Source organism: Acipenser ruthenus, chromosome 7 (assembly GCF_902713425.1).
Source record: "Acipenser ruthenus chromosome 7, fAciRut3.2 maternal haplotype, whole genome shotgun sequence".
NCBI classification, from domain to species: Eukaryota; Metazoa; Chordata; class Actinopteri; order Acipenseriformes; family Acipenseridae; genus Acipenser; species Acipenser ruthenus.
The window spans coordinates 14,781,517-14,794,873 of record NC_081195.1 but is presented as its reverse complement, the minus strand read 5'-3'; the positions used below and the strand labels follow the sequence as shown (position 1 = coordinate 14,794,873).

General features: G+C 37.8%; 1 protein-coding gene across 3 annotated transcripts in view; it reads left to right on the top strand.

Annotated features, from left to right (window-relative positions):
• Positions 1-3,250: 3,250 nt before the first annotated feature.
• LOC117415954 (AMSH-like protease) overlaps positions 3,251-13,357 on the top strand; it is a 17,825-nt gene continuing 7,718 nt past the window's right edge. Inside the window, exons 1-4 of one of the 3 annotated variants that reach the window (XM_034026923.3) lie at positions 3,251-3,712; positions 10,015-10,097; positions 12,101-12,205; positions 12,395-12,612. In XM_034026923.3, the coding sequence (XP_033882814.2) occupies positions 12,122-12,205; positions 12,395-12,612 (302 nt within the window). In that variant the 5' untranslated portion in view covers positions 3,251-3,712; positions 10,015-10,097; positions 12,101-12,121. Of the gene's footprint in view, positions 3,713-8,776; positions 8,960-10,014; positions 10,098-12,100; positions 12,206-12,373; positions 12,613-13,357 lie in introns of those variants that run through there. The other 2 variants (XM_059026436.1, XM_034922222.2) reach the window with 2 other exon arrangements.

Genomic DNA, 13,357 nt, shown 5'->3' with positions numbered 1-13,357 from the left:
TCATCTCACTTGTTTGTGAAATCTCTAAATTCTGCATTACCTTGTAATTCTCCTTTAAAAAGACAATTATTTTGAAAACTTTTTTGTTTGTTTGTTTGTTTTTTTAAACAGTTGAATGCATCACATTTGAATGAACTAAAGATCCTGACATGTGTTGCCAGGAATGGCCACGTTTTCATTCTCTTGAAATCTGGCTGAAACAGAGTATCAAGAACAAGAGTGGAACTGTGCAATAGGAACGTTTTGAATTAAAAATGAAACTAACCAGACTGTCATTGTTAACACGCTTCTCTCTGTTTTTAACTTCAAGTCGCTGTTTTGCTCTCTTGTCCAAATCTCTGCATTCACTGTGGAGGGCCTGTTATTGAGGTACAGTATGAATCTGGTGAGACTGCTTAGTTTTTAAACCAAGGCAGGCTGACTGAAAGGACAAATATTTCCTGAGGTTGATTTTCTGAATCAGACATCCCATTTCTTTCAAAACAAAAAATTGTAATTGAGGTGTTGAAAGTGCAGTGGATTTAATTACACTGTCCAAGTTGTTTTTATTGTAAGTTGTGTAACAGATACTAAGACCAAGATGGTTAATATAAAATTTGATACATTTGTATATTCATATAGTTTTTTTCCTCTCTGAGTTTCTGCTTAAGCAGCAGTTACCTGTCAACTGAACCTCAGCGAAGCAATGTCTGGTACCCGGGCTAGGAGGTAGTTAAAACAAAAGCATTTTTGCGGGTAAAGTTTCCTTGTAAAACTGACCCTAGGTTTTCTCCACAGTTCAAACTGATGTATCAAATGCAATTATACGGGTTGGGATGAAGATTGTTGTAGCCCTGTCTACTTATGTAAACACATGGACACAGTTAATATTGAATAGAGTAATAGGAATTGCACCTGTGTGTGTGTGTGTGTGTGTGTGTGTGTGTGTGTGTGTGTGTGTGTTTTAAAGCATTTAGGACTTCTGTTTATTGGTTATCGACTGCTTTATTGTGCTACAATATCTGTAATCGGATTTCAACTATGCAGAAATACATACATTACTAGTTTTTATCAAAAAAAAAAACATAAAGTGGTGTTGGCAATCAAGCTGTAAATACCTGGATGTTGATCTGTGTGGTCCGATGGTTGAAGAAAAGGGCTTGTAACCAGGAGGTCCCTGGTTCAAATCCTGGCTCAACCACTGACTCATTGTGTGACCCTGAGCAAGTCACTTAACCTCCTTGTGCTCCTGTTGAGCTGTTGTTGTAAGTGACTCTGCAGCTGATGCATAGTTCACACACCCTAGTCTCTGTAAGGGGCCTTGGATAAAGGTGTCTGCTAAATAAACAAAAAAGTAATAATAATATCCAGGGACTACAGAACTACCGCTGTACTTCTTATCTGAAAATTGTTATGCTAAATTCACAGGCGGTCTATTACAGTATTATTACCTAATATAAGAAAATCAATATTTTCAATTGAATGCCATGACACTTGTGTAAAGAGCTATAGCATGTTCAAAACTCTCATTGGTATGTGGTGCACATGCTCATAGTTTTTATATAGTTTGCCCTGGTTGCTGTATGATTTTTATTTTTATATATATATTTTTAAAATTTGTTTTTATTGTTGTTATTAGTATTTTACACCAAAACACATCACCATTGTCAATGAGGCTAGTTCCTGACAGGTATGCTGATGTGTTCACTTCACTTTAGGAGTCTGGCTAAACCTGAGGATCAAAAATATGGGTGTAACTGACTGTTCCATCAGAAATGTTTAACTTGATTATATTTCAAAAACAATAAAAAAGAAGCAACATATCCTCTGGCTGTTTCATGTTTGAATTAATGGACTGTCTAGGTACTGTACCTCAATATAATATCCCCATTTCTCTTCTTATATCAGCTGGGAACTCTGCAGGCTCCACTTGGTGATTTTGCTGCAGGTCAATCCTTTGTTAGTAAATTGCTTTGGTAAATTATATTCCTCGCCCGTTATGACTTCGAAAGACTTCCAAGTTATGGCAGACGTCGTTTCTTAAACTTCTTGTTGCTACAATTTGTCATAACAGTGATGCAAGACCGAAAAACCCAGCCCCTGGAGGGTGTGGTTTTGTTTCACGATATATAGCGTCAGGAAGTGAACAAGGAGTTTCCCATCACCTTAAATTACACCTGCTTTTAGGTTTGGTGTGGTAAAACAACAAGTCGAAACACAACTAACTGAAGTACTTTTGTGAAATGCAGTGACGTTCATCCACTGTATGCCCAGCCAATGTAAAAACGTTTGACATATGCACTTATATACACTCAATAACTTTTGCTAAAGACATTTAGCATGTTGCAAAACAGGTAAGGACAAAACAGAAAGATACAACGACTACTGTACTGTAACAAGCCTTGTAGGTTTACGTATATGCCAAAATGTGTGTTGTATTATGCATTATCACGTATGGCTTCAGTGCATAATGTGTACCATCTGCAGATAACCCGGTATTCCCAGGAGTCTCGTCCATGTGTAACATACCCGACTCTGTTGAATGTGCACCACCCAACATACAAATCCTTCTCACCAGGATAATGTTTCTGACTGACAAAGGACTGCTAACTGCATAACGTGAATGTATCCGATCTCCTCGACAGTGTGCCATGCAAACGTAATATCGCTTACCACATGTGGTTGTAGTTGATCTATTGTTCCTCATAAAGAAAACGCATACCAATAATGCTATGCTAGTATAATAACGTACTAGTGAATGTGCAGAAATTGAATATGAATTAATAATACAAATCTGCTTCCGGTGGAAAAAAGAGACGGAAACATGTGTAAACTACACGATCATACTGCTTTAGCTGCATTACATTGGGGATTATCTTGAGCAGATGCTACAGAAAAGCACTCCGTAGAAAAGGAAAGTACAGTAACTACACAAACATAAAAACATGGTATAAATATACTACAATTAAAATAATCTCAAATGTGTAATTGTAGACAATTGCGTTTCTATATGTTACAATAAATGAGCACCACATTATTCATATTTAAGTTAACTTATGCACGGTACACATACTGTAGTTTTGCACACCTCTTTTGCACAGGACAAACAGTATTGTACCCCGATACAAGATGAACGAAAGCAGATACAGCGCATGCGTTTCAATATTATAAATCATTTGCTTTAATTTACTACAGCATAATTTAACGTATAAACAAACTTGCCCATACGTAGATACAGTTCTGTGTCATGCATAACTTAAGATGGGTTTGTTGTGGGTGGACACAAGACAGTACTCGAATAACTGACACATTATTACTTTATCATCTAGTACGACAATAACAAATCTGCTCCGGTACAGTGTTACACTGTAACCTTATTTTGTCACTGACACATCCGTGCATTGAAACCGCTGCGCTCTTCCTACGGGGATTAGATTAGAGGGCTGTGGAAGCAAAGCTCCCTTCCTTATGCAGTGGGATACTTAACGTGAGAGCCCGCTTTCAGCCATTTTACAAACGAGAAAGTGTGACTGTCTGCTTCTGCTGTTCATTATAAACAATGCCTTTAAAAGACAAAAGCTAAAAACACGAGGTTTGGGATTTGAAAACAGTCATCGCCGCTGCCTTAATATTACTGACGCGGGCAGTTATTATTTGCGGCGAATTCTAGCATGTGCTCCATGTAACCCAAAGGGATACGCACCAGGGGAAGTGAAGGCACAGATTATAACTGGTAAGCATTTTTATTTTCATTTTTACCTATTATTATAATATTTATTTATTTCAAGGGTTTATTTTATTGCATTTATACTAGAAACATCAATAGACGGACAGAAATACGACACAGTTGTCTTTACTGCCACCTGTGTGTTGGTTGTGTTCAAAATTGTGTATTAGATTTTTAAGATGCATCTTTTTAGCTTGCTTTACCTATGATATGTAACGTTTCTTTTTTTAAAACACTAACTGAATGTATTTGGTTAACGGTTTATTTCAAACAATTATTTCTTGCTTAATAAAAAAATATATATTATGAAGTCTACAATTCCATATGTTCCTTGATAAATGCTCATCGTTCACGGTTGTAGTCCGCGGCGATTAAATCGGCCATGCAAATACAGTACAAATACAAAGTTAAAGTGCACGTTCTTAACCCATTTTGTAAAACCACCCAGTTTAATAAATTACGAGTTGGGTTACAGAAACAAAACTAGGTTCAAATGCAAGCATAACAAAGATAATTTTTCTCCCAAATTCATTTATAGTCTGTATTACACTCCAGTATCACTTGTTATTTTAATGTGAACTTATTTTTTGACATTTTTCATGTAGGACTTGATTAATAATAATAATAATAATAATAATAATAATAATAATAATAATAATAATAATAATAATAATAATACATTTGGTGTTACAGATTTAATTACAGTACTGTCGACATTATTGCAGACACGGTGATGGTTCTAGTTACAGTACATGCAAGAACAATCTAGATGTGCAGGGAGGAATAGAAAAAATAGGCATTGTGAGCGGTTACTAGTGTTCCCTCAGCAGGTGCTTTTTTTACCACTGAATATAGACCACTGTACATGCGTCATTTGCTGAGTAAGAAGGAATTGAAACTCAATTTCACCCACTGCACTCAAAAATAGAGCATACAACTATGATGCTAAATCTGTAACATCTAAAACATGCAAACCAGTTTTCAGTTTTATACATACTATATGGCCTGCCTCACTCCTAGGACTCTTCCACATGAAACATTACTGATTTGTGCATTCTTGCTACAGAAGCCTTTCTGCCCTTAATGAAAGTCTTTTAGATCTGCAGGGTTGACCCATCATGACTGAAACTTGTTTTTGAACAGGGAGATGCAACTTCTATATATTGCATAATACATGTCTGGGATGCTATTTGCATAATAATAATAATAATAATAATAATAATAATAATAATAATAATAATAATAATAAAATCGGTCATGTGTGGAACAATCTATGTAAACAGATATGTGCTGCATATCACAGGTGTTTACAATTTTCTGTCCCCCTCCCGAATGTTAAGCTCTGTCTTAAATTCACAGCAACATACTTGCCAATTATACATAGTTTGTAATTTACCATTCCTTCCTTAATTTTGCAAACGCAGTGTCTTTCAATTCCATATATTTTATGTATTTTTGTTTATGACTGTAAGTCGCCCTGGATAAGGGCATCTGCTAAGAAATTAATAATAATAATAATAATAATAATAATAATAATAATAATAATAATATATTGATACTAATTGAATAGCAAAATACACTCCAGAATCCAAAACAAAAAGTGAAAAACAAATGTTCAAACCAAGGCCAGAGGAAGTGGTAATTGGCAAATGTATGTAAATATATGAGAAATGGTGTTGGAAAAATGAAAAGTGGACTAAATATAACCTTAATGGTATTATGTATTAGCTTCTTAAAAAAAACTGCAGTGTTCCACATTTCATTTTGTGTTTACCACATTCTTTGACAGTTTAGCCCATTTTATTAGTTTGTTTAGATTGTCAAGGGTGGAGCATCAGCAACCAATATTAATCTGTAATGTGGACACAAGCGTAGCAACACCCCATTGGTGGGGGGAAGGTATAAAAGAGAAGGTGGAGCCTTGTGAATGTACAATATGAACCCAGCTCTCCACTGTGATTGAAGGCATTTTCTTAAAAGATGTGCCTCACAAGGAAACCCAAGTAAAAGTTAGTGGTGAGACCAACATAACTTCTTTATCGGTGGGATTGTTACAAAAACTATGGTGACCCTTGGATTCTTTTGCAATTTTGAAGTTACACATATATAGTGATACTACCTACAAAGATTAATTGAGTATGAAGATCTATTTGTATTGTGGTGATTACTTTAAGGTGTTGTGTGAAACACCAGTGCAGGTCTCAATACTACCACTTTGCACAACACAGTGGAAGAGCAGAGAAGGATTTTGTTCTTTCTACCTTGTTTGTTTAGTAACTCGAAAATGCTAAAGGTGCTACTTCGGAAGAAACACTTAGGCAGTGTATATTCAGAATCTAAATTGCTTCAGCAATAATTTAAGAAAAAATGTGTACATTTACTAAACCACTCATTGGAGATGAGCAAGTGTTGTGTTATTGTAAATGTTTTATTACAGTGATAGTTGGTGAATAGTAGGTATATATCAGTGTTTCCTAATATTAATTTGCAGATTCTGGTGTGCACTGTGCCTAGTACAATATTATCTAGTATTATCTGTGTGTTCCTCTATGAAGCCCGATAAGTACAACATATTAATATAGTAGACAGCGTAAAAATTAGAAATGTACAGCTGTTTAGAATTTAGCTTTTCTGTTGGTCTTTTAACAGTAGTTATTTAACTTACTTCTTAATTGTTATGCACAGTGAAGATATTCCTGCTGCTTTAGGCAGTCTGTATTACTTGAAGCAATGTCTTAGACAGCTGCTTTATAAGCGTTTATTGGAGGATAAGAGTTGTGTTTTCTATAAGTTTGCTTTGCTATTTTTTTTTATTGTCAGTCTTATAAATCCACCCAATAGTGGAAACATTCTTCTGTAACAATGGGGTTATAACACAAAGGCCACTTTAGTGAAGACAACAGTTTTGGCCTGTATTTTCCTACAGGAGATGACCTCTTCTATTAAGAGCTGACAGGACTTAGTTTTAGTGCAGAAAAAGATAATTTCTTCCTAACAGAAGGACTCAATTACCTTAGATACAAGCTGGTATCAGACAAGCCACAAAAAAGGGTTTAAAGGGTCATTGCTTGATTATGGTCTGGATGAATAATACCTTTGGGCCGACCTGGTTTAAAGCATGGAGATCTAGCAAAGAATGCAAGATTCCCACTTCAGACCATCATGTCACTTTTTATCTGTTGTTTTAAGAGCCTCTTTCTTATCCACTTACAAAAGTACTACATTATTGTATAGTACATGCAAAAATACCTTAGTAAACATGACTAGTATATAGTATGTTGTGAATACTATGTACTGGTTGGCCAGGCTGCAATACACACACCCTATACTGTATATGTACTAGAGGACAGAAAAAAACAAAGCAAGTCAAAGCCAGTGAAGAAGTGGGTGAGATTAACAATCCGAACCCTTTCAACTCAAACCGTGTGCACAACAAATGCACCCCCCCCCCACCCAAATGAAATACCCATCCCGCACTGTATTTGTGTGCAAACTTTCCATATTGCGGTTTTGAGGAAAGTCCCCCACTACAAACAGTCAATTCAGAATTGAAAAAAGTTGATATTTGCTTGGTAAACACTGAATTCATAACAGCCGATGCCTTTGTAAGGTGGACTTGTTGAGAACAGCAAGTGTACAGGATTGTTTAAAGTCACATTACACTTTGAACTGTTGCTGTGGGGGAAAAAAATAATTCATGACCGATCTGAAGGAAGCCAACCATGTGAACATTCTATGATAGTGGCTACTGTGTTTGATATTTTTTATTTATTTATTTATTTATTTTTAATTTTTATTGGAAAAATGCCATATGAGCTTGTGACAGAGACAGGATGATTCTTGGTGATAAATCTCCCTCCCGACCTGTGAGGGTGCTGTTTAAAGGGAATAGAGTGCCCTGGACTGGATGGCCAGACAATTAATTCCCAGGGTTAGGTGCAAGTCGGCCATCTAGAAAGGGGGCGGAGCTGCGGTACATACACCAAGTCATCGACCCGGATGGGAAACGATGTGGCAGTCGCGGATTGGAGGAGCGGTTGCAATCGTTAACCAAGGGTGGCGTGACTGACAGTATATAAGGGGATGTAGCGAGGTGATCTGTTCCTTTGTATGGTTAAACGCTGAACCGTAAGGTGAATCGTATTGTTATTGTGAGTGTTTTGTTTGTTTTGTCGTGTTTAAAATCTACTTGTTTGTTCTTATTAGACAGCTAACATGATCCGGAGCTGTCGCTACAGGCCAGCACTAAACCCGGACAACACTACACTTGTTCACAATTATTTGTATTTTCACCACGAGCACTACAGCACTCACTTTGGACTTGTGACCGTGTTTGTGTTTATTGTGTGTGTTTAAATACTGTGTCTATTGTTTCGGGACTGAACCCGTGGATTTAAACGGAGCAATACGCATCGCTGTGTATTGAATGTTCTTTTTATTGTTTATTGTTGTCATCAGACTTTGGATTATAAATAAACCACCATTTCACCAGTACTTTGTTGTTTGTCTTTGTCTTGAGCACTGCATCACCTCTACACCTGCGCACTGCAAACCACTTTGCCACAGAGCTATAATTAGCTTGTTTACAACGGCGTCCAACAGCAAATTACAATCACATAAAAACACGGAATACACATTTAAACCTCTACACCTCATACACATACACAGGGCTTCTTCAGATAGTGGAACAACTCATGTTTTAATTGACGATGGGAAGTCTCTGATTGAAGTCCCATCGGCAATGCATTCCAATCTGAAACTGCAGCAAAACCAAAAGATTTCCTTCCAGTAGCACTTTTTACCATCGGTATTTTAAAATATTTGGCACCACAAACATTTTGTAAGCTGTAATCACAGGTAAACTGGAATAGATTACTCAAATAAACAGGCAGTTTGTTAAACTCCCTTTTAAAAAGAATCTGATTCCAGTGAAAGTTCCTTCTATTATCAGGTGACAACAAGTTAAACCTGAAATACAAGGTACAGTGATGTTCTAAAGGAGTACACTGAAGAGCAAATCTACAAATACTGTTAAACATGTTATCAGTCTTCTTCAGCGATTTTGACTTGACAGTTGAACCCTTCCACATTTCATTTGTATTAACTACAGGCCGCATGCACTGCAAGGAGACAGAGTCTATCAAGTGGATCAAATCTAAGAAAAAGCTTTCTTCAAGTCCTCTCGTTTTTATCTAGTTATGATTTCCTTTTTTTAAGGTCTGGGTTTTAAATTTTTGTTTTTAAAAAGGTCAGGTAAGTGTTGCATCCTCTGTGAGTTTAACTAAATTATTGGCGCCAGGCGGCTGTTTCTGTGCTGTCAATATAATCTTTATGACGTTTGTTCCTCCAAACTGTAGAGTATCATTTTATCACAGAGTAACAGGATCTGGAAGCCCAATGAAAGTGAATGGCACTTACCATATAATATTTAGTATTTGGAAAGTTCAAGAATGATTGATTCTACCCAAGACTATATAGGCAGCATCCTACCAATAATGAGTGAGAGTCTGTGTAGAGCTGCAGTCAAAATCTAGGTAAGGAAATCAGGCTGCTGAAGAAGAGTATTACTCTGTGAAGAAGATTACAAAATGCAAGGTCTCTCATTTAAAGATACACAGGCCTTTTTTGTTTGCTAATTCAATACGTAAACAAAGCTTTGTTTAAATATTTTACTTTGAATGCCTGTCTGTCTATAATATCATAAAAATAGATTACCCTGGTTGTCTCAATCCTTCTGAACAGTTTGAAAGAAATCTAGTGTACAGCTGTTGTCAGTCTACATAAATACATTACCAGATTCCCAAAGGATTAAAATGACCTCAAGACTAATGTACATACCACTGAGCCAGATGTCAATAAAGAGCATATTTTTTGCAGACAGATGATGTACTAATGTAAGTCCATCCATAAGATTTGACAAGTCATGTGATCAAGGGTGTGTTGTTTTTAAGCCATGGCAGTAGTCTAAATAAATGCTTTTTGTTTTATGGGTGCATGATATAACACTGAGGCACGCTGAGTTAACTGCTTTGATTGGCTGATAAGTCAGGTTTAAACCTTGGTTGCAGTTAACGGAAGCTAGGTCTGAAAAGATAACAGTGGAGTGTACAATGTTTCTACCTCACATCGTAAATGTAGCTGTATTGTGTACAAAGCACGATTTAAATGCATCAAAACAGACTTGAAAAGTCATTCTTTGAACATTACTTGACTTGCATCTCTGTGAATAGGGCCACTGTTTCATTGTCTTTGAACATTACTTGCCTTTTTTCCTTCAGTGCAAAAAATACTTTCTATGTGATTTGCAGATGGAAAACGCATGCTGTCAGCTCTTTTTGGCAGTTAACCTTGGATTCATGGACGAATTTGTGTACCATAAGCATTGAAACAGGTACAGTGATTTTAAATTAATTAGATGCATTATCTTGCTGATTCGTCTTGTTACATTATACCACAGTTACATGTTTACACACACTTATATCCAGAGACCTGTCTTTCCAATTGTAATAAAACTTGGTTAGGGTGTTCTTTAGTGCAGATTTGGAGAGTAGCAGAATCTGGGGATATAAGGAGATGTCTGTATATATTTACGTCTGTACATATGTTACACATTTTTACATTTCTTATAGAGAACCACTTATCCAGTTGTGATGGATATTCTTTTCCATCTTTGAGAGTACTAGAATGTGGGTAAATGGTGGAACACTTGCATTTTGACAGATATGGTGCTGTAGGTCAGTTCCACCTGTCATTTCATGATACTGACAGCATTGTTTTTGTATTTACAGTGATGGTAGGGATGTACATTACTAGCATACTTGTTAGGTCTAATGGCAGCACACGTGGCTTATCTGTGGTGGGCCATTACTGTCATTCTGTCATTACATGTACTAAAATCACAAATAAGAAACCAATACAGTAGTAAAATGGGGTTATTGAATGTTATGATATGGAGTGGCACAGCACAAATCTGACTTTTCTATATTTTGGTAATATTAATTGAAGCACACTAACTAGCATTTAACCCGCTAAATTTAACATTATAAGTATTTGCCAGTGCTTTGTGGTATTTTTATAACACCGCTAATGAAATTGAATTCTAGTGCCAATTAGCAAGGGAACTGAATGGTTTTGTTCTTTATATCCTGTTGGAGGGAAGGCAGTTGATTTCTGCATTTATAGGAAGTATCCATAAATAAACTGGAGATTTTATACACAAGATGCAGAAGGTTAGATGACCCACCAGGGACCTGCATATATACGTCAGATTGTCTCTAGAATGGGGAAATGGTTCAGAAATAACAGGTAACATGATAGCTCACCGGGCAGTTTATCTCACTCGAAGCCAAAATGTCAGATCTCAGGAGAATACTGTGTCAGTCATTTCAGCTCCCAGCTGTGTTTACGAGAGCCCGCTTTACCATAAAGTGAAATAAATGCACACTCAGACAGACATTACTTATAAGCAGTGGTCGAGATAAACTGTGTACCTATCGTATTTACCCATTAAAAAATCTGTAATACGCACTAAATTTAAATTTAATGCATAACAATATGCATAGCAATTTTGCTGCACAGCTTGTCTGCTCCCCTAAAACTTCCACTAACAACTACATCCCCTAGATTTCGAAGCTACACAGGTTGAAGCTTAAACACCCTAGTCCAGCTACAAATTCAACTGGATCCATCGTCAGAGGCAATTCCAGTGGCTATTAAAGATGCCTATAATATTAAACAAACTGTTTTATAACAGATTAATGCATTTCCTTATTTTATTTATCTGTATGGCTTTATGTGAAGTTTTAACATGTTCACTGAGTAACGTAATTAATTTGCAGTCAGTGTGGTACCTGGAAAAAATGTGCTGAGCCGATAAAGAACCTTGTAGAACACACGTGTGGTTGTAGAGTTATTCAAAGTAACATTGCAGTTAAAATGGAAGGCTCTTTTTTAAGTCTATTGGCTGGCAATCACATCAACACCACTTTGACAGAAGATCCCAGAGCTTGCTATATATCTTACAGTTTTATGTGTGTGTGTGTGTGTGTGTGTGTGTGTGTTCACTTTCAAGCCCTAAGTGCCACTATGCAAGGCAGATTTAATGGAGTAGACCTCTTGCTGCCAGGAAGTGGAGTGATAGCATAAGCCTGGGGTTCTACTGGAGTTAAAGATACACAATGCCTGTCTGTTAGGAAGTAAATACCTTCAGTATTACTGTACATTCATATAATATTGAGCTGGCTGCTTCAGTTACTGTAGTAGTTGAAGGGATAAAGTGAAACCAATGGAAAGATTATCAAGCAAATACCGTAAGCAGAGCAGTGTGCTAATTGCACTGACATTAGTGGAATTGTCTGGATTGATTTTCTTCTCCCCCTCTCCTTCTCTTGGCAGTATTGGCACTGTAAATGACAGATGGATGCAATAGGCAGAAGCAGAGGCCCTCCTAGTTTCCAGTGTGCAGGCAGCATGGACCACACCTTCAGCTTCAGTACACTAGTGAGTATCAAGTGTTATCATTTTTGGATGGGAGGAAACCTAGAAGATCCATTACTGATCAAAAGAGGAACATTTACACATGCTACATAGTGTACATTAAGAATGCAATACTTTTCACACAGTGCCACTTGATTCACACAGCTGCATGGTTAGATAATGATATGATAGATTCTGTGATTCCACTGGCAGAAGAAGCTGGCCGCGGAGCCCGATCACACTGACGTGAGCCTGTCTGCAGAGGAGCGAGTGAGAGCTCTGAGTAAGATGGGCTGCAACATTGAAATCAACGAAGACATCACCCCCCGGCGCTACTTCCGCTCCGGCCTGGAGATGGAGCGCATGGCTGCTGTTTACCTGGAGGAAGGGAACCTGGAGAACGCCTTTGTCCTGTTCAATAAATTCATCACGTAAGAGAAACATCCTTTTTAATCTTCATATTCCAGTCAGATTGGCTTCAGGCAGGAGCAAACCAATCAAGGTATAACTGGAGCAATTATTAATTATGCAAACTTTGATGCTGTCTCCATCTTTGAATAGCGTGCACAGACAGTTCTTCCTGCAGGCTTATTTTGATTTAGCTGTACAGTAGCACCAGTTGAAAGTAATGACATAAATAATGTGATTTTAATAAAGTGAATTGTGTAAAAAAAAAAAAAAAAAAAAGTTTCCAGCTAAAAAAATAAATACATTGAAGATGAAATGGTGTTAAAAGCACATTCGGCAGGGCTCCCAAGTGGCGCATCCAGTAAAAGCACTCGCTGGAGTGCAGGATGCGCTCTATAGCCTGGACATTGCCGGTTCGAGTCCAGGCTATTCCACAGCCGACCGTGGACGGGAGCTCCCAGGGGGCGGCGCTCAATTGGCCGAGCTTCGTCCGGGGGGAGGGAGGGTTAGGTCGGCCAGGGTGTCCTAGGCTCACCGCGCACCAGCGACCCCTATAGTCTGGCCAGGCGCCTGCGGGCTTGCCTGTAAGCTGCCCAGAGCTGCGTTGTCCTCCGACGCTGTAGCTCTGAGGCGGCTGCACAGTGAGTCTGCAGAGTGTAAAGAAGCGGGCGGCTGACGGCACACGCTTCGGAGGACAGCGTGTGTTCATCTTCACCCCTCTCGAGTCAGCGCAGGGGTGGTAGCGGTGAGCTGAGCCTAAAAATAATT